The sequence below is a fragment of the Silurus aristotelis genome (assembly GCF_946808225.1).
Source record: "Silurus aristotelis genome assembly, chromosome: 10".
In the NCBI taxonomy this organism is placed as follows: domain Eukaryota; kingdom Metazoa; phylum Chordata; class Actinopteri; order Siluriformes; family Siluridae; genus Silurus; species Silurus aristotelis.
The window spans coordinates 24077346-24099975 of record NC_139583.1 but is presented as its reverse complement, the minus strand read 5'-3'; the positions used below and the strand labels follow the sequence as shown (position 1 = coordinate 24099975).

Sequence of the window (22630 nt, the reverse complement as noted above, 5' to 3'; positions counted from 1 at the left end):
CACTTTGTATTTTGGAACTGCCACTCATAATGTTTAGCTCCATGCTTATTAAATGACATTAATCCCCTGTTTTCACAAATGTGTGGCTGTGGCACTCTGCATGATGACTCTTGCTACAGTTGCTATTGCATGTGCTACAGGAAGAAGCTGGAGGGAGTACAAAAGACGCTCGCTTAGAAAAGTGGTACTAAATGTGGGGACTTTAAAGCATGGGGACTCTTAGATAAGGCATATTGTTTGTATGTAATTTAATTATTAGTGACATAAAATTGATGAATACTGAAATTGGACATCATCCATTTAATATTTTTCTGTTCTTGACTAATAGGAGTGGACCCCAACATGTCATTCTGCTGTTGTAGACCTTATTTGTTTATTTACGTATTATAAATTTTTTTTCACACAGGATTTACTTCTATCTATCTATCTATCTATCTATCTATCTATCTATCTATCTATCTATCTATCTATCTATCTATCTATCTATCTATCTATCTGTCTGTCTGTCTGTCTGTCTGTCTGTCTGTCTGTCTGTCTGTCTGTCTGTCTGTCTGTCTGTCTGTCTGTCTGTCTGTTTTTTACGAGTTCTGAGATTTTTGTAATTTGTGAACATGTGATTCACATACATGTAAGACATGGTTTGGTTTTAATGGATGTGATTTCACGTGGCTTCATTTATCATAGGTTTCAAATAAATGTACTTTCCACATGCAATCAGAGACTGCTGACATAATCAGGCCAAATAAATGTGTATGCTTTTTTTTTTCGACAAATAGACTGAAAAAGGGCTCTGCTTTTTCAAACTTAAAAGTTTATCTCATATAAAAATGGAAACATCCTGTTGAAACATGTGCATACCCAAATCCCATGGATTTTAAACATCATAAGAGGAAATCTTGTAAAATCTCTCCTTGCCCAAACAGACAGGATAATGTGTGTGAGAAACAACCCCCAACATCTAGTAAGATTAAGGCACAAAGCGCTGAAACCTGTTCAGCAGGTGTGTTCATGAAACACACCAAAAGTTTCATCACCTTTCTATTGAGGCAAGTTGCTGCCAGATTGTTCTACACTGTGTGGCTTTCCTCGTCCTGCTGCAACAAGTCGTGGCAGGCTGACCGGAGGCAAAGCTCAAACGCATACAGGAAAGACGTGACAGATTAGCAGAACTGCACATGCAGGCAAAACTTTAACTTTTCCTTTAAATTGGGCAAGGTGAATTTGAGGTCTTCTTTCCTCTTTTTTTTTTTTTGGTCCTTACTGCATGGTTGGCCATGCACACACCAGCTAGTGTGGGAGTTAATTATTAAATTAAACGAACATCTCTCACTGAAAAAGTGCTAACAACACATGATGGCAATAGATGCAATGAAACCTAAAAGCACATGAATCTATTTCAAAATCAATTTCAGTCATGATTGATGACCCTTGCTCGTCTGTAACAATTGGAAGGTATCCTCAATAAAAAAAATAAATAAATCAATATATATTATATAAAATAAAGAACTATATTTTTTAAAACAGCCAATATAACACTCAATGCAAAGACACAAAACACCCTCCCCCACACATTCACACAATGCTTAAAAATCCTGTCTTACTTTATTGCTTTACACCGAATATACCCACAATAACATAAAGAAACATGGATATTTGGTTGCTGTGGAAAAAAAAAAAAAAAAAAAAAAAAAGAAAACACGGTTTTACTTGGGATTCATATTAAACCTCTGTATTAAATGGTTTATTGGAAACCCTCCTTAAAGACAGTTATAGGAGTGTATGTGTGTGTGTTTGTGTGGAATAGGACAGTACTGCGGTTGTGTAAACTGAAGAGGGAGGGAACGGGCGGTGTATCAGGGTGGAACAGTGAATTCATTGCTGGGTTTCACTCCCTCACCCTGTAGAGCAAGTGGAGTCAGTTCGTTTAGACTAATTCCACCTCAACGGTCATTTCTTAGAAGCGTATCTACTCTTCTTCGAAAACCTGTCCTGATTATATCGGCACTAACTATTATATTATTACATAAGAATTCTACTTCCTAGACCTTTTTTCCCCCATTATTAATGCTCAAACCATTAATCAAAGTGTATCAACGGATCGCTCTGAAATAAATACACTTCCAAATATAAATAAGTAAAAAATACAATAAGATTGGATAAGTGAAGAGCAAACCACATTTCAAATAATTTCTTTACATAAATTGCAAATATGACCGACTTTATAATTTAGAAAGATCTTTAAAAAAAAAATGTGCTTTAGTTGGCACAATACTGACTACCTGCTGGTTTCAAGTGAGCGTAAAAACGATAAAGTGCTTGTCAGTAAGGGTTAAAGGGACAGACTGGAATAGAAGAGCATTCTGGGAGGCGAAGTCAGAAGCGTCTGTGTGGGTGGGTATGGCTGTCAGCTGAAACACCGTGGTACCTGCTCAGGGTGGCACATGAGCGCTCACCAGGCTGGGGAGACTGGTTCTGCAGGAGAGAGGGAGAGAAAGAGACAGAGTGATTCAGAGAGAAAGAGCGATGGAAATAAGAGATAACCTGAAGATTCTATCCCACTACAACAAAGAGAAAATACAAAAACACACGTCTTTCATTAACAGCAAACCTTTTCTAAGAACCAGCATGTTCTTTCACTGGTTTAAAAACCTTACCATTACATACAGCACTCTCCGATTGCGCATAATTGTCATGCGGTTAACTAGTAGTGTAACACAACGACCATGACATTATATCTGTTTAGTGCTCCACATATCCGTGTCTTTGTCTATATTTGGATTTAAACCCCAAATGGACGTGTCCTGAAATGGAACTGGATTTTAATTAAATATAAACTCTAGCGCTGAAAAAATTCTAGATGTAGTAATGGTAGTAGTTTCAGCAAAATTTAAAACATTTCCCTATGGGATCAATAAAGTATTCTGATTCTGATCAACTGTGGATTTGACAGTTTCTAATCCTCAGCTACATCACTCTAGTTCATAATTGGTCAACTACTGTTTTAAATCTCACTCATGAAGGTCTATTTCTTAAAAGAACAAGTGAACTAGTAAAATAAATTCAAGCACCGGGACCCTGCCATTTGCTAAAGATGCAGCAGCCCTGTAGGGTCATGTTAATAAATACAGTTGTTAGTTATAATACAAACTTTATTTTCAATGCTTCTTTGTGCTGTATACTGTTTGCTGGACCTCAGTTCTATTATATATCTGTAGACATTGTAAAAACACCCCTCCAATAAATAAATTAATAAATATGAATGAATTAATGAATAAAAACAGCTAAATATATATATATATATATATATATATATATATATATATATATATATATATATATATATGCATTTGGTTAAATAACAACACTTCACAACACAATTACGATCACAGATCAACAATCACAATTACGCATAGATAATTAAAGTGTTAATGATTTCTTAAGAACACAGTTAATGTTGTTGTAAGTTTAACTCATGCACTGTATATAACTCAAGAGTCTCAAATTGCTGTCATTCCAACAATATTGTATCAGACTTCACCGGTTTCTGATTGTAGACCTGCTGCATTTTGGTGCTGGAAATAAAAAAATGTTCTTGCTGATGAACAGCCCTTTTACAATAGAAATGCATGGAATGGCTTAAGACTCGGCACAAGTATGACAAATTCACAGCTGAAAAGTTTTGCAATACTCACATGTGCGGGTTTCATGCCAACGATTCCCTTCAGTGTTGTGTTTCCTGCAGCAGCATCTTGCACATCTGCCCATTACAAAAAGAGTAAACTTAGAGTTCTAAATATTTATAATGTGATTAATATGTGAAATATAGAGATAGTGTTAAAATGAGAGTAATAACAATACAGTATTAAACATCTACTTGGATTCTAATTGAAGCTATGCTTTTTTCAAAGCTAGTTGTCTCTATAGAACAAAACTCAAAATCTTTAAAAATCACTCAAATAACAAGCGAACTGTAACACATACAATAAAATCCTGTCATTATACGCCCAACTATTTTCACTTTGAAATGCATCTGTGGTTTATACTGTGATAAACTCTCGAATCAAACTTTCAAAAAATGCTTTTCTCTGAGCTGGTTTGATGAAAAAGTGCAGCTGGACCCTCATAATTATCTTTATTCTAGTCTGACATAAACTATATTATAATAGGCATGCTTACTATAAGGTACAGGAATGTTTTTAGGAACTGAAGAAATACGGAACTACGGTAAACAAGAATTAAGACGAGGTCACCTTGTGTACCCACTACAGGAACTACAGCTGTAGGACTACAGGAAATGCATGCTTTTACACAAAACAGGAAACCCCATAATTTCTAGTGTGCAGCACAGATTCATCATGCATATAACTACCAGTTAATGATTAAACACAGCAAGTTAGAGTGTTGGCTGTTCTGTGAAAGGTGTGTTTGACAAATAATTATTTCACATTGTGTATAAATGAGGAAGATTTTGCCACTTGAATTTTAAATCATCTCTGGCATGGCATGAGTATGCTCTCTATTTTGCTTTTTCTCATCCACCTTTCTTGAAGTCTATTTTTGGGAGGAATTATTTCACCATTGGTACCAGAAGACCCAGCTATTTTTGTGGCAGATTTTGCTCTGACACTTCCTAGTACCTACTCTGGAGCACCTCTCAGCACCTATAATAGCTAAAGGATCTAGCAAAGTAAATCGATCTTGAAAAGTTCCTCCGGTTGGAAACATGATCCTGAAAATGTCCCAATGATGGAAATTATTATAATAAATCCCTATTGTGCCTTAACATTTAATATGATCATTATGGCCTTGTCAATTATGTTTTTTTTAATGCTAATTAGTTCTGCCACACTACTCTAAATACAACTAAGTAATGCAGGTATGGTGTATTTATGAAGTGGTGCCTGTTCCGACAAGTTTCGAACTTGAAGGATAAAGTTTACACTGCAGGCGGTGGTTGAGTCTTTCGAGTGATTGCAGAAGTTGATGTTCTTCCAGGGAAAGAGCACTCAGGCCTTGCTGTGACTGCCGGATCTCAGTAGCTTTTTGGAACCGATCCAAGTCTACAGCAACTTGCTGGTCACCATCTATCACATCAGAATCTAACACACATAAGAGCGACAAAGTTGAATCTCAAATATTTATAGTTTACACTACTCTTGTTTATCTGGACTGTTTAGATGTAAAAGAATCATGGCCAATACCTTGATCATAGGCAATATGGTCAGGTTTGGAGACAGCTATTGGCACTGTAGCCTACAACCAAAAAAATAAATGAAAGATTCACAAACAGTGTGACTTGTAGACATAACCATTGCACTTTCGTTCAGACTAAACCCAGACAGCAAAATTCAATCGTCAATTGTAATCCAGTTCAAAAGAGGTTCCTTGTCCTCAGGGAAACAAACCCTATTGTCAGTCTATCCTAGTATGAGCAGTCTATTATCACTGTTAAACAAGGTTCTTCAATTATAGGATTATACACTGTAGAACCCTTGATATGTAACAAAAACACAGATTTGGGCATAGACATGAGTTTGTAGGTGTGTTTATATACAGTGCGTAAGCATATTGTTGTACCTGATAAAGAACCGGGGGTTTCCTGTAACTTGATGCAGCAGTTCTGTTTTTCCACATATTCTTTTCAGGTCTTCTCTCTGGACTCCTCACTGATTGCCACAACACATAAATGGATACACAAAGAAAAATGGTCTCTTTTAATTGCATAATTAAACAGAGCCAATGTCCTGAAAAGATTCTTTCACCTCGAAAAAAAATCTCAAGGCCAGAAATTAAATTAAAATGTCCCCAAAATAGCTTACATTCCAGGACTAATATCACAAATGAGCAGTTTATGATGTATTTCATTTGGGGTATATCAAGCTTTATAAAGTTTTTAAATGCTGATCACAGTGCACACTTGCACAGTAAATCATACATAGAGCGAGAATTGTGAATCATAATAGCCTTTTAAAAGGACAGCTTTGGCAGAAATAATCATTTTTAATATTCATACCTTTAGCTACTTACCACTGGAAGATGACAGAAAAAAGTCACCCATTTTTGCAACTGCTTTGACACCACTGCTTTGAGTGTCACCTAAGTGGATTTTTAAGAAAGACAGTGGGAAAAGGGAGGGAGAAGAAACAAAAGAGATTTGACATAATTCAAAGTAAAGTCAGAAATGCATAAACTTAATGAATTGCAATATAACTAAATAAAGGACCTAAAAGAAATAACAGTTTCATCATCATATGGATTTGTTTATGGATTTTGTTCAATCTCATAAGTGGTGCAGTGTTTTACCAAGTGCCAAAGCAAACACACACAGACACACACACACACACACACACACACACACACACACACACACACACACACACACACACACACACACACACACACTACAACTAGACAAAAAGAGGCCTTCGCGAAAATACCCACAAAGAATCTCGAGCAAAGCTGCTGAACTTGCCAGCACACAAAGAGAGCTCAGTCCTTTCAAAAGACTCCTGTCTGACTTTATGACAAGGTGCAATGAAAACTCATGGACATCCAGCCCTCTAACAACCTGTGAGTATTGCATTATCTTTCTGGAATGTGGCATATTTATAAAAAAGGATAAAATGCCCAGTTCTAAAATCAGTGTGCCACACTATTGTTTAATTCCTGATTCAGGGTTCCCACATTTACACTGTACAATTTTACATAGAGCATATATGTTATTTATACATATGTGTGTGTGTGTGTGTGTGTGTGTGTGTGTGTGTGTGTGTGTGATTTAAATAAAAAAATATAAATAAATACAGTGACCAAAAAATGCATCTTATTAATAACAAGGTCATGAAATTAGTTGTTATGATGATGCAGGTATTACCATCTTTGCTGGCTAAGGCACTGCGCACTCCATGCCATAGCTGTGAGATCTCCTCATCAGTTGGTGTACAATCCAAGACACCATTGCGAAATCCATTTCTGCCACTTCCCATGTAGTTGTTTGAGGGGCAGACAGTGTAGATGCCTTTAGACACATTTTCGTACATGCAGACATAAGAGGGTGGAACTGGGGCCAATATATTGCTTTCATGCTGAGGTAAAGGCTCACTTGAAAAGTCCTTACAAAGACCCTGCTCCACTGCCAGACATGCTTTGCTTTGGGAAGACGCATCGCTATTGCCTTTTTTTGAGTTGTACAATATAGCCTGACTTGAGTTCCCCCCAGTTACCTCAGATTTTGGAGGAGGCTGAGGCACCAAGAGCTTTCCTTGGGATTTGACTATATTTTGCACCTGACTGGAAGATTGCGGCCTGATCGTGGTACCACGTCTGGCTTGGAATGAAAAGTTGCCAGAGCCAGTTTTGGCTGACTGTGTCCGCTGGGGAACCCAATTTCCATTAGTGCTAAAAGCTGCTTTTTCCATTTTGGTTTCAACTGTAAGTTCCAACTTTTTTCCAAAATCTGACCAGGCTTGTTTGGTTGTGTTGGGGCCAGTTGGGTCAGCGGAATTTTTTTTTAGTATGCCTGACGGTTTGTTCATATACCATGAATAGACTGATCCTTGCTGCTGGTCCACTACCGGTTGTTGAGATGGTTGAGTTTGTCTGCTTTCAATTTTAGCCTGCTTTCTTAATTCTTTTTTGGTTATTTCTTTATTTTCTTCTCTGTCACTATTCACCTCGTCAAACCAGCGAAGTTTCTTCCAAGTGCACTTGTTGATCCCTGGTCCCCTGCCTTTAGAGCGACTGATCTCCAGACTGTCCTTAACATTTATGGCTACTTGTTTGCTGAAAGTGAAATGGCTTGGGATATAACTGAATTTGGCATCCCCTTCATCCCCTTTACACTTGTATTTTTCCTTAAGGATTCCTTTTATAAATTGGACATTGCCATTTTTTAGGTCAATATGATTGGTCAAAGTGTGAGCTGATGTTTGGTCCAGGTTCACAACCATTTTTAAAGACTTAGGCAAAATGGTATTTGACAGTTTGCTATTACTGTATTTATCGACTGAGTTTGGACGTTCTGCTCTCTTATATTTCTCAAAGCTCTCACAATGATTTCTCCTCTCGAGAACAACAGCACCATCTTCATCTGGTTTCCCCTTTGTGGACTGGAAAGACTTCTCGGCTTCTGCTGGCTTTAAGGTGGAGTTCTCCAAACTGGGAGAGATTTTGTTCAGATCAGAAGCCATGCTGTATAAACTTTTGCTAGTTTGCTGAGCAGGTTGCACCTCTGACAGAGGCTTAGTGAATTTTAAGAGTTCACCAGAATCAGGGCTGGACTTTTGACGAATGCCTGAGTATTCCAGAGATATTATGTCTGGGGCTGTCTGAACTTTGCAGTTGGTCGACACTGTGCTTTTGTCCCTTAGTATGTTTTCCTGAGTGGTTGTACCACAGCGGTACTCTGACAGCTGCTTTTGGCATGCAATGGTAGCATTGATGTTGGAAGACTTGAATTGGCCTGCTATATTGTACTGCTCTTCTGCTTTTAAGAAATTCTGGACACTTTGAATCTCATTTGCTAACTCATCTTCCACAGGTAATAAGGAAATAGAAGATGATGAACTAGGTAGACCTTTCTGACCTAATACTTTCTCCAGGAAACTATTTGGTAGACACTGGTTAATTACTGGATTTAGCTGCCTCTGCAGTGACGTAGGCCTCCTAGTATCATGCACATTTGAGGGATCCAGATTGTTGGGTTCACTGCCATGACCGTATTCAAGTACCTCATTCTCCAGGCTGTCCAGGCTAGACAGGCTTTCTGCATAGCAAATTTGAGTGTCAGTGTGTTCCTGAAATCAATACAGCAAAATATTAGTGTACTGAATCTCATGGATGCGTAAATCACACGTGATTTTATTTAAACTGACTAGCATTGAAGTTTATATCCTTAGTTGTTTTGAGTAAATTAAAGAAACTATACATTTGTTACAATTTATCTATAAACTCAATTATTGTAATCAGCTTAAATATTTTCTATCCTCTAACAAACATTCATAAAAATCTCAGGATTATATCCACTATACTATTATAAAGCCATAAGTATGGCCATCTTTGTATTCTATTGTATTCTATTAAGAAGACTATTCTATTAATTTGATCATCATGCTCAACTATATTTTTGAACATTTAATGCTGCTGAATGTTACACTAATGCTCTATTTACTATAAATTCAGAAGGCTGAAACAAAAACAAGTGCATGTTTTCTTTATGTGAGATTCTAAATTAAAATGCAACACTGGAGCTGGAAGGTGATTATTTTTACAATCACCTTATGCCTAATAATACTGAATCCAAAGATGTGCTAAAAGAGATAAGGATAAAGAGCTTTTAATGTAACTAGTAATTATATACGAAATGATAAAATATCAGATAAGGCAGAGTTCACAAAACTTTCTGGGAATCCCAAGAATTGGTTTTCAGGGGGATATTTACAGACAGCTGATAAAAAATAGCACATTTGGTGTTTGGTCAGACTTCAAAACATACAATGCAGATTTCTCAAAAAGTCTTGCTTTAAGGGAAACAAAAACCCTCCTTACATCTAAACATGATGGTTTAGATGTAAGGAGGTTCTGGTTTGAATTATGGGATTATGTGTGCTGGCTTCTACCCAGCACAGGTAACATTCCACTGTGTGTGTGTGTGTGTGTGTGTGTGTGTGTGTGTGTGTGTGTGTGTGTGTGTGTGTTGGAAGGTTGTTTATGGGGCCTTGTACTTGTTCAGACAATGTTCTAGCGCGCTGTTGCAGGTGGAGCTCAAGGCTAGAATGGAAGTGTCATTTATTTTTAACCAGTTCTTAAGACAAATCCACACCCCTTCATACACACCCACAGGTTTTTCCCTTTACACACCCACACACTCTCCTCAACACACACCCTGTCACTCCTACAAATAACTGATATTTTTCTATTTATTCTGGTCCTACTGTGACAGCTTATTAACACTTGAAGTCAAACTATAATGTTCATCTAGTACCATCTAAAAGAATGGAAAGAGCACTGGGAAGGCACTGGTTTTGCTTTACACTGAAGACATTTAAGTTTAAATCAAAACATGAAAAAATGATTTAGTTTCTGTTTCTGTTTTACAGTATATAAACATGAACATTTTTGTGCATGTATATATATATATATATATATATATATATATATATATATATATATATATATATATATATACAGTGAGGAAAATAAGTATTTGAACACCCTGCTATTTTGCAAGTTCTCCCACGTAGAAATCATGGAGGGGTCTGAAATTGTCATCGTAGGTGCATGTCCACTGTGAGAGACATAATCAAAAAAAAAAATCCAGAAATCACAATGTATGATTTTTTAACTATTTATTTGTATGATACAGCTGCAAATAAGTATTTTAACACCTGAGAAAGTCAATGTTAATATTTGGTACAGTAGCCTTTGTTTGCAATTACAGAGGTCAAACGTTTTTCCTGTAGTTTTTCACCAGGTTTGCACACACTGCAGGATGGATTTTGGCCCACTCCTCCACACAGATCTTCTCTAGATCAGTCAGGTTTCTGGCCTGTCGCTGAGAAACACGGAGTTTAAACTCCCGCCAAAGATTCTCTATTGGATTTAGGTCTGGAGACTGGCTAGACCATGCCAGAACCTTGATATGCTTCTTACAGAGCCACTCCTTGGTTATCCTGGCTGTGTGCTTCGGGTCATTGTCATGTTGGAAGACCCAGCCTCGACCCATCTTCAAAGCTCTAATTGAGGGAAGGAGGTTGTTCTCCAAAATCTCGCAATACATGGCCCCGGTCATCCTCTCCTTAATACAGTGCAGTCGCCCCGTCCCCTGTTGCAGAAAAACACCCCCAAAGCATGATGCTACCACCCCCATGCTTCACAGTAGGGATGGTGTTTTTGGGATGGTACTCATCATTCTTCTTCCTCCCATGACTCCTCTGGATCATCCAAATGGTCATTGGCAAACTTAAGACGTGCCTGGACATGTGCTGGTTTAAGCAGGGGAACCTTTCGTGCCATGCATGATTTCAAACCATGACGTCTTAGTGTATTACCAACAGTAACCTTGGAAACAGTGGTCCCAGCTCTTTTCAGGTCATTGACCAGCTCCTCCCGTGTAGTTCTGGGCTGATTTCTCACCTTTCTTAGGATCATTGAGACCCCACGAGGTAAGATCTTGCATGGAGCCCCTGTCCGAGGGAGATTGACAGTCATGTTTAGCTTCTTCCATTTTCTAATGATTGCTCCAACAGTGGACCTTTTTTCACCAAGCTGCTTGGCAATTTCCCGTAGCCCTTTCCAGCCTTGTGGAGGTGTACAATTTTGTCTCTAGTGTCTTTGGACAGCTCTTTGGTCTTGGCCATGTTAGTAGTTGGATTCTTACCAATTGTATGGGGTGGACAGGTGTCTTTATGATTCAAACAGGTGCATCTAATTTAGGATAATAAATGTAGGTGGACATTTTAAAGGCAGACTAACAGGTCTTTGAGGGTCAAAATTCTAGCTGATAGACAGGTGTTCAAATACTTATTTGCAGCTGTTTCATACAATTAAATAGTTTAAAAATCATATATTGTGATTTCTGGATTTTTTTTTTTTTTAGATTATGTCTCTCACAGTGGACATGCACCTACGATGACAATTTCAGACCCCTCCATGATTTCTAAGTGGGAAAACTTGCAAAATAGCAGGGTGTTCAAATACTTATTTTCCTCACTGTATATATATAATATATATATATATATATATATATATATATATATATATATATATATATATATATATATATATATATATATATATATATATATATATATATATATGACGAAACAACAATTTTCATGTTTATATACTGTATATATATATATATATATATATATATATATATATATATATATATATATATATATATATATATATATATATATATATACACACACACTGTATCTATATCTATCTATCTATCTATCTATCTATCTATCTATCTATCTATCTATCTATCTATCTATCTATCTATCTATCTATCTATCTATCTTGTGTGTATGTACAGTAAATAAATTTAAAGGGTGTAGCAGTGAAAAAATTGTGCAGACACTGTTGTAAAGGTACAACAGGTAAAAGGTTATAAGGCTGAGGAGTAAATATACTGAATATATGTATATTCAGTGTACTTGATTATCAGCTTTCTGCACATTTCCATATCCTTTTACCTGTTGTACTTTTTACAACTGTTTCTGCACATTTGTTTCACTCTTTAAAATATATGAATCTGCGGCAGAAGGCAATCATAAGAGTGAAATAAATCAATCTTTGCCACTGTGTTGAGCAGAAAAGCATCTCAGAATGCATATATATCAAGTTATGTTAATACTTACAAGATGGCCACTTTAGTTAGAACCCAGATTAATGAAAGAGGGCAGATCAAAATTTCAGCAGACATTTCCGCCTATTTACGTATGTAATAAAAAGGTAATGAGCATGTGGTTAATGTGTATTTCTTGTTGCTAAGGTGTGCTTTGTTGAATTAATTCTTTAAGCACATTAACAGCTTTGAATGTCTACTCTTGGTTGGACCCTTTGGTTTTGCCCGTGAAGAAAGCATTTTTGTATAGGTAATGCAGCAATTTGGAATGTGTTGAGGAAAAAAAAATGATGCAAGAAAAAAAAAAAAGCAATTGATGACAGAAACATTGTGAGAGCTATGAAAAAACATTCATTGACAGTCAGTGACATTACCATTTACAAGAGCAGAAAAACAGACGCCATACTGTAACATGCAAACCGTTCATTAACAGTGGGATTTAAAAAACCTCAACCTGGATTTCACAAAGCAATAAAGAGATTTCTGAAACCAAGGATTAACCACCATTACAGTGATAGACAGGCCACAGTTGGAAAATGAAAGGATTTGTTCATGATCGAAAACATAGGAAAACACCAGTCAAGCGTGATGTAGATATTGTCATGGCTTGGGTTTGTGGAATGAGCTCACTATTCATTTGTGATGAAGTAACTAATGATAGTAGCAACAGAATGAATTCTGAGAAATGCAACCAGTCTAATTGAAAGGAACTTCATCATACACCTGAAGAGGAGACTGGGTGGTCTGCCACCAAAGGTACCAAAATGTTTAACACATCGAAGTAAAAAAATAATGTGTCATCAGTGTATAAAAAATGAACTGGTCTTGTCAAAACCCCCTGAAATTCCAACCTGTTAAGGTTGTAGAAGACAGACCTGTGCTTGAAGTTGTTCTTGATCCTTCACTAGATTCTCTTGTAGTGGGTTGATGAGCTGGCTGGTATTAAAATCACTCAGATTTCTCTTCTGCATGAGATTTGAGTAGGCCTGAGCTGCAGAAACAGCATGCAGATTGTGAGGTGCTCTGGAGACCCCTGGGGGTTTAGGAGAGGGAGTGCAAGTCCTACAAAAACAATTGCAATATAGCAATATTGATGCTGTGTTCTTAAAAATGTCATAAAAGATTGGATCCTATCTAAAGACATTATTTTAAGGACATATGCACATTTTAATAGTTGGTATGGTTTTTCTAGCAATAACCTTTTCCAGGAAACAGCAAGGTAGTGAATAAAGTTATTTCACTTTTACGCTTGTACTTACTTGCTATTGGTGGAGGTGTTGAATAAGAAGGAAGAGTGATGAGTGGTTTGGTTCCCCTGAATATGATTGAGTGCTTCATCCATGGTAGGTACTCTTACACTTAAGGCTAGATGATAATAATAGGAAGAAGAAGAAGAAGAAGAAGAAGAAGAAGAAGAAGAAGAAGAAGATGAAGAAGAAGGAGAAGATAAAGAAGAAGAGAAGAAAACATTACAATTGTGTCAATATTAGAAATGCACACTCATTGTATAGGAAAGCATTTTAGAAATAATTGTCCATGTATCATTATAAATAGAAAATCTATATACGTACAAAAATACATAAGTGAAAGGATAGTAATATTTACTCTATTAGAATTTGTAGCATCCAGTCAAAGCTGTGCTGAAAAGTCAAAAGTTTCCAATTGTAAAAATATTTCCTGCAAATTTGTACTAAACTAATAATCACTATGCATGACTAATATGCACTGTAGCCTGTCAGTGGCTTGTTCACTTTCAGACACACACACACCCACATTAGGAGTCACCCAGATGAGGATGGGTTTTCTTTTGAGTCTGGTTCCTTTCAAGGTTTCTTCCTCATTCCATCTCAGGGAGTTTTACCTTGCCACCATGACCACTGGCCCGCTCATTAGGGATACCCTTATATAGCTTAATCTTATAGGCAGTAAAATATAAATTAACATTTTATAACCTCTTTATCCTTGTAAAGCTGCTTTTGGATGATGCGTATTGTTAAAAGTTTTATACAAATAAAACTGAATTAAATAGAACTAAACAGTGACATTTACACTATCTTATGTAGTGACATCTAAGACAAGAAGCATAATGCCACAAATGATGAATTGAAATAATTCTTAATACTTTTTCCCACACTGATGAACTTTTCTGGATGCCAAACAGAAACGATAGGATGCTAAATCATGCCTATTGGATTGATTTATAAAGTACAGTCATTGGTTGGATGAGAGAAGAAACCTTAATGATTGGAATGAGTCATTTGATGGTGTAAATAAAAATATTAACTTAGTTTTTCAATTTCATGAATAGTTTGAAGCAGTATTACTTAAGTTATTAAGTATTACTTTTAGGTACAATAATATAAGATTATGTATTTAGATAATGTTTTTTCATTCCTGATCTTTCATTACCATAATCCAGTGTGACACTGTTACTATTTTATAGTAGTCATAACTGTACAGTGCATATACAATGCAATACACACAGTATATCATTGTTCACACATTTTTTAAGATTTTTCTTTTACCAATAATCTTTGCATACTCTGAAATATTTTACATAAAAACACTCCTTCCCTATGCCACATTTGGGGATATGTAATATTTGAAAATGTTTGTTATAAAAGGAACAATTTGTCTGTATTTATTTAATTTGTTTGTATAGAATAATCTTTTGGTCCCACTGGGAATAATTTTTATTTCTTTGCATATCCCAGCGATGTAGGAAGCTGAGGTAAGAGCGCAGGGTCAGGAATAATACAGCGCCCCTAGAGCATGGAGGGTTGAGGCCTTGCTCAAGAGCCTAAAAGTGCCAACTTGGCGATACTAGGATTGAACCCCTGACCTTCTGTTTTGTAATCCAGAACCTTCACCACTGAACTACCACTTCCCCGTATTGTAGGTTATTACGATATTTATATCGTAATAACTTCCTTCCTATGAAACAATCAGACATAGACAGACATAGATTTGGTTGGCTTTGGACAGAAAAGACAGTAAAGAGAAGACAGTTATGCCTCACCTGATCTTCTTTTTTGAGTTGGAGGAAGGTAAAATCTCTGAAAACGCTCTGTAGCTTCCTGCAATCTCTGCTTACGCTGCTGGAGAATGTTCTCCCGCTGCTTTTGCTCCTGAATGTCCCGCCGCTTCTTCCTGTCCTCTAGTGCCCTGAGATGTTGGATGTGTAAGAGACATAGGAAATATATTTCTGTGAACAGCAATTATAATAGAATATTCCAAACTAGAAATCTTGATCCACTTAAAAAAAAAATAAATAAATAAATATATATATATATATATATATAGAACTCAATGTGGTTGAAATCAAAAATTTGCTGGGTTAGAAGGTAAGCTTTCATTTCATATAACGGCACAGAAGTTCTGGTGTACAATATCTTTATATTAATATACACAGCAATTGCTTCATTGGAATGATTTTTATTAAAGCTAGTGATAAAAACGTCACCCACAACAAGGATGCATATTGATAAGATGGGATTTTAATTTGAATATAAACATTATGCACAAAAAGAAACATTAATTTTGCTTAAATTTACATTTCTCGCATTTTCGAGATGCCTTTATCCAGAGATACAGTGCCTTGCGAAAGTATTCGGCCCCCTTGAACTTTGCAACCTTTTGCCACATTTCAGGCTTCAAACATAAAGATAGGAAACTAGAAGAAGAAGAATCAACAACAAGTGGGACACAATCATGAAGTGGAACGAAATTTATTGGATATTTCAAACTTTTTTAACAAATAAAAAACTGAAAAATTGGGCATGCAAAATTATTTAGCCCCCTTAAGTTAATACTTTGTAGCGCCACCTTTTGCTGCGATTACAGCTGTAAGTCGCTTGGGGTATGTCTCTATCAGTTTTGCACTTCGAGAGACTGAAACTTTTGCCCATTCCTCCTTGCAAAACAGCTCGAGCTCAGTGAGGTTGGATGGAGAGCATTTGTGAACAGCAGTTTTCAGTTCTTTCCACAGATTCTCGATTGGATTCAGGTCTGGACTTTGACTTGGCCATTTTAACACCTGGATATGTTTATTTGTGAACCATTCCATTGTAGATTTTGCTTTATGTTTTGGATCATTGTCTTGTTGGAAGACAAATCTCTGTCCCAGTCTCAGGTCTTTTGCAGACTCCATCAGGTTTTCTTCCAGAATGGTCCTGTATTTGGCTCCATCCATCTTCCCATCAATTTTAACCATCTTCCCTGTCCCTGCTGAAGAAAAGCAGGCCCAAACCATGATGCTGCCACCACCATGTTTGACAGTGGGGATGGTGTGTTCAGGGTGATGAGCTGTGTTGCTTTTACGCCAAACATAACGTTTTGCATTGTTGCCAAAAAGTTCGATTTTGGTTTCATCTGACCAGAGCACCTTCTTCCACATGTTTGGTGTGTCTCCCAGGTTGCTTGTGGCAAACTTTAAACGACACTTTTTATGGATATCTTTAAGAAATGGCTTTCTCCTTGCCACTCTTCCATAAAGGCCAGATTTGTGCAGTATACAACTGATTTTTGTCCTATGGACAGAGTCTCCCACCTCAGCTGTAGATCTCTGCAGTTTATCCAGTGTGATCATGGGCCTCTTGGCTGCATCTCTGATCAGTCTTCTCCTTGTATGAGCTGAAAGTTTAGAGGGACGGCCAGGTCTTGGTAGATTTGCAGTGGTCTGATACTCCTTCCATTTCAATATTTTCGCTTGCACAGTGCTCCTTGGGATGTTTAAATCTTGGGAAATCTTTTTGTATCCAAATCCGGCTTTAAACTTCTCCACAACAGTATCTCGGACCTGCCTGATGTGTTCCTTGTTCTTCATGATGCTCTCTGCGCTTTAAACAGACCTCTGAGACTATCACAGTGCAGGTGCATTTATACAGAGACTTGATTACACACAGGTGGATTCTATTTATCATCATTAGTCATTTAGGTCAACATTGGATCATTTAGAGATCCTCACTGAACTTCTGGAGAGAGTTTGCTGCACTGAAAGTAAAGGGGCTGAATAATTTTGCACGCCCAATTTTTCAGTTTTTTATTTGTTAAAAAAGTTTGAAATATCCAATAAATTTCGTTCCACTTCATGATTGTGTCCCACTTGTTGTTGATTCTTCACAAAAAATTACAGTCATATCTTTATGTTTGAAGCCTGAAATGTGGCAAAAGGTTGCAAAGTTCAAGGGGGCCGAATACTTTCACAAGGCACTGTACTTACAATCCTCTCATTTATACAAATGAGCAGTTGGGACAAATTTCTGTGGGGCCCAACAGTAGCAGCTTGGTAGCAGTGGGATTTGAACTTAAACCTTATCATTAGAACATCTTAACCAATGAGTCAAATCAAGTCAAGTCAAGAAGCTTTTTTTGTCATTTCAACCATATATAGCTGATGCAGTACACAGCGAAATGAGACAACGTTCCTCCAGAACCCTGGTGCTACATAGACAACATAAAGCTACATAACAGAAAACACAGAGCTGAGGACTAGTAAGTGTCCTCGCCACATAAAGTGTATCGTGTGCAACCTGGTGCAAACAGTGCAATAAAAGACAGCGCAAAGACAACACAAGACAGAGTAGGACAAAATACACAAAACACAAAATAGCGCTGCCAGTAAACCTACTGTATATTACACAGTGCAGTGCGTGGAGAAAATGTACCTTGTAATTAAACAAAATGTAAACAAAAAGGCTTGTGCAAAACAGCAATAGCAGCAATTAAAAAGATCAATAAACAGCAGGTAAATAGTTTGTAATAATGAAGTGATATAATACGAGTGGTGCTGAGACATGGATGTGTGAGCCCTTAAATAAGAGATTATACTGTTTTAAATAATCTTTTGGTTGCATTGTTCCCTGAAAATCAGTTTACCCCAAAAAGCTGAGTTTTCCCTGTATGGAAAATATAAATCTTATCAGAAGCAGTAAAGCAGTTAAATATAAAAAAAATGATCTTACTTTCTACGTCGGTTCGTTTCCAGGCAGTACTGACGGGCTCGAGCTCGGCAAGCTTTTTGTTCCTGGATCAGAAGCTGCCTGTCTTCATCAGCCTCTCCATCCGGATCTGCTCTAACATTTCTGATAATGTGTTAAGTTAAAACACGTATCGAACAGATACACAGCATACAAATGATTCGTATTTCTCAGAAAACCCAGACACAGTCTTGTGGGCTCTGCGTTAAAATGTTATTTACAAATCGGCTCGTGAAAAGATTAAAGACAAGATTGCATTATGGAGTGTTATAAAAATTAGTATATATAATATATAAATTTGTATTGTTTAAATTTCTTGACGCTTTTCTGTGCGGGTACCGATCTTTAAGCATAAGAGAGATGTGCAGACCTGCAGTAACTACAGGGGAATTAAGTTGATCAGTCACATCATGAAGTTATGGGAAAGAGTAGTGGAAGCCAGGCTGAGAGAAGAGGTGACCATCGGTGAGCAACAGTATGGTTTTATGCCGAGGAAGAGCACCACAGATGCCTCATTTGCTTTGAGAATGTTGATGGAGAAGTATAGAGAAGGACAGTGTGTTTGTGGATTTAGGGAAAACGTACAACAGGGTGCCGAGAGAGGAGTTGTGGTGTTGTATGAGGAAGTCAGGTGTGTCAGAGAAGTATGTGAGGGTGGTGCAGAACATGTATGAGGACAGTGTGACAGCAGTGAAGTGTGCAGTAGGAAAGACAGACTGGTTCAGGGTGAAGGTTGGACTGCATCAAGGATCGGCCCTGAGCCCTTTCCTGTTTGCAGTGGTGATGGACAGGTTGACGGACGAGGTCAGACAGGAGTCTTCCTGGACTATGATGTTTGTAGATGATATTGTGATTTGTGGTGAGAGTAGTGAGCAGGTTGAGAAGAGCCTGGAGAGGTGGAGATATGCGCTGGAGAGAAGGGGAATGAAAGTCAGTAGGAGTAAGACAGAGTAAATGTGTGTGAATAAGAGGGAGGGCAGTGGAGTGGTGCAGTTACAGGGAGAAGAGTTCAGGTACCTGGGTTCAACAGTGCAAAGTAATGGAGTGTGTTAGAGAAGTGAAGAAAAGCGTGCAGGCAGGGTGGAGTGGGTGGAGAAGAGTGACAGGAGTGATTTGTGATAGTAGGGTATCCGTGAGAATGAAAGGGAATGTTTAAAGGGACTGTGGGGAGACCTGCAATGTTGTATGGATTAGAGACAGTGGCATTGAGTAAAAGACAGGAGGTGGAGCTGGAGGTGGCAGAGCTGAAGATGTTGAGGTTTTTGTTGGGAGTGACGAGGATGGACAGGATTAGAAATGAATTAATTAGAGGGACAGCCCATGTAGGATGTTTTGGTGACAAGGTAAGGAAGGCGAGATTGAGATGGTTTGGACATGTGCAGAGGAGGGACATGAGTTATATTGGTAGAAGAATGCTGAGGATGGAGCCACCAGGTAGAAGGAAAAGAGAAAGGCCAAGGAGGAGGTTAATGGATGTGGTGAAGGAAGACATGCAGGTAGTAGGTGTGAAAGAGGCAGATGTAGAGGACAGGGGGGTATGGAGACGGATGATCCGCTGTGGCCACCCCTAATAGGAGCAGCCGAAAGAAGAAGAAGAAGAACTATATATATATATATACTGGTACTGTATTGAATCGAACACAGCTTTATGTTGCAATTCTTTTTTGATGCACTTTCATTAGTCACCAGGTCGATATTTGTTCTCAGTTCACCTGTGAATCAATTTTTACAAACACATTGTACCCGATTTTTGAATGAAGGGACGTGTTCATATATACATAATATCATGTACAATACCAATCAAAAGTTTTGAAACATTATAATTCAATAGTTTTTCTTTATTTTATTGTTTTTAACATTGTATATTAATTAACCGGAGACGTTAACGTTTTGACAAAACAAATTTTGAATAATGTAGTCAACAAAAACATGTTAAATAACCCATGTATTTTCGATTCTTTAATATAGCCACTATTTATTTTGATGTCAGTTATGCACACGCCTGGCATTCTCTGAGTCAACCTTATAAGATGGACCTGGAAAAAACTGAAATGGTTTTCCAACAATCTTAAACAAGTTTGTCAGAGGTATTAAGTAATTGTTTTTGCTTTTTGCTTCACTGTTTTTGCATATTGCTTTTCCTTCACTGTCATCATACCAAAGTTTTACACTGATCTAATGTCCATATCCTGTGTTTTTTGCCCCAGGCAAATCTCTTTTGCTTGTTGTTCTTCCAAAGTATTGGTTTCTTTGCTGACACTTGACCGTGAAGGCTTAACTCATGTAGGCTCCACTTAAAAGAAAAGGATTTATGTAAATCGGCAGTTTCTGAGGCTGGTAATTTTAATAAACGTATCCTCGTCAGTAGAAGTAGCTCTTGTTTTTCCTTTCCTGGGACGGTCCTCATGAGAGCCTGTTTCATCCAGTGCTCGATTTAAGTGAAGTTTTATGGGGAGTCCCCAGTTGTCGTGTAACTCATATTTTTTACTAAAGTCGATTTTTTGCTTGTCCGGTGGGATCCCTAATGTCTTATAGGGGGTCTGTGAACCCTCAAATCAAGCACTGGTTTCCTCATAGCGTTTGATGGTTTTGGTGACTACACAAAGTTCTTGAGATTTCTTTGGATTCACTGACACCGGATTCATTTCTCAAAGTAATGATTGTCGTTTCTCTTCTCTTAACTGAGTGTTTTTTGCTGTAATATGGATTTGTACAATAGTTGTAGAAGCACTAATAGGGCTACTGACTCACTGTACTTTACCCTGCACAAGTCAACTGATGGTCTGAAGCACATTAGGAGGCAAGAAACATCACAAAGGAACTTTGGACAAAGCACACCTGTGAATTAACTACCTTGTCATCAAAGCTAAATGTACACACACACACACACACACACACACACACACACACACACACACACACACACACACACACACACACACATACACACACACACACACACACACACACACACGTTCTTCATATCTAATAATGTGCCATTACGTCTATTTGGAGCTAAAATGTAATGTTACAATACTTTGGATCATATCGGAGGACACACGTGGAAAAGGATACGAATAAAAAAGAGTGTCTCTCAGCACCTGCATCCTAAAGAAAAGCTTGATGATGATTATGTGGATGAAGAGGTGGACGATGAGGATGAAGGATCATGAGATCCTAAACGTTTTCCAGCTGGCTACACGGTCTAATTTAAGCGTTTTGAGTTTTTTTTTCTTTTCTTTTCTTTTAAACGCTCCAGATTGTTTAAATAACACAATGTTCCGAAATTCTAATATATTAAATGATCTAAACGATTAGAATGAACGCATTATACACTTAGAAGCGCGTACTATACTAGTAGTTTCTGCATGGATGACAACCACAGACGCGTTTCCCTGACAACCAAAAACAAAGGTTCAATTCCAAACCGTGACTTGTTCAACTGTCTAGTCCACTAGAAAGGGTGCGAAGATAATGATACGGAGTGCGGCTTCGAAGGGCGCAGAGGCTGATTTGGAATTCAACAATAATAACTTCACCTTGGCAGTGAACCATTAACTCGGATCTGTAATGGCTTAAATGTATGCAAAAATTACGAATTTGGCAAATAATAGCTTGCAGTTTTTTCGATTAATTTTTTTTCTCAAATGAATTGTAATATATAACTGTTAACTCTGTATTTCTCTGTAGGAAAGGATTCCAATTCAGTTGTAGTTCCACGCTTCACCACTAGAGATCCAGAGTTTACCACTCATGATAAATTACCTGTGACGTCACAGTGCCTCGTTCTCCATCAAGAGTAAAAAAGGTCAGAACACTGCCATTCGACATCACGCAACCTACCCAAAATGAGCTAGCAGATGACAGCAAGAATCACACACGATCAAATCTTTTAAATTTTGGCTTCACCCGTTCACCTGGTCGCCACAGCGGATCATCCCCCCCTGTCCTCCACATCTGCCTCTTTCACCCCAACTACCTGTATGTCTTCCCTCACCACATCCATAAACCTTCTCCTTGGTCTTCCTCTTTTCCCCCTTCCTGGCGGCTCCAACCAGCATTCTCCTACTGATATACCTCTGTCCCTCCTCTGCATGTCCAAACCATCTTAATCTCGCCTCCCTCGCTTTATCTCCAAAACGTCTTACAAACGCTGTCCCTCTAATAAACTCGTTTCTAATCCTGTCCACCGTTGTCACTCCCAACGAAAATCTCAACATCTTCAGCTCTGCTACCTAAAGTTCCAACTCCTGTCTTTTACTCAATGCCACTGTCTCTAAACCATACAACATCACAG

At 37.8% G+C, this 22630-nt stretch overlaps 1 protein-coding gene across 2 annotated transcripts in view; it reads right to left on the bottom strand.

Annotated features, from left to right (window-relative positions):
• Positions 1-1583: 1583 nt before the first annotated feature.
• Positions 1584-22630, bottom strand: part of cep126 (centrosomal protein 126) — a 24645-nt gene continuing 3598 nt past the window's right edge. Inside the window, exons 1-12 of one of the 2 annotated variants that reach the window (XM_083552896.1) lie at positions 21409-22075; positions 18319-18438; positions 15375-15520; positions 13615-13720; positions 13231-13417; positions 6875-8795; positions 6028-6096; positions 5578-5666; positions 5202-5253; positions 4941-5099; positions 3693-3757; positions 1584-2472 (exon numbers count right to left, since the gene is read on the bottom strand). In XM_083552896.1, coding sequence (XP_083409022.1) covers positions 2374-2472; positions 3693-3757; positions 4941-5099; positions 5202-5253; positions 5578-5666; positions 6028-6096; positions 6875-8795; positions 13231-13417; positions 13615-13720; positions 15375-15520; positions 18319-18438; positions 21409-21440 — 3045 coding nt within the window. In that variant the 5' untranslated portion in view covers positions 21441-22075 and the 3' untranslated portion in view covers positions 1584-2373. Of the gene's footprint in view, positions 2473-3692; positions 3758-4940; positions 5100-5201; positions 5254-5577; positions 5667-6027; positions 6097-6874; positions 8796-13230; positions 13418-13614; positions 13721-15374; positions 15521-18318; positions 18439-21408; positions 22076-22630 lie in introns of those variants that run through there. The other variant, XM_083552897.1, reaches the window with a different exon arrangement.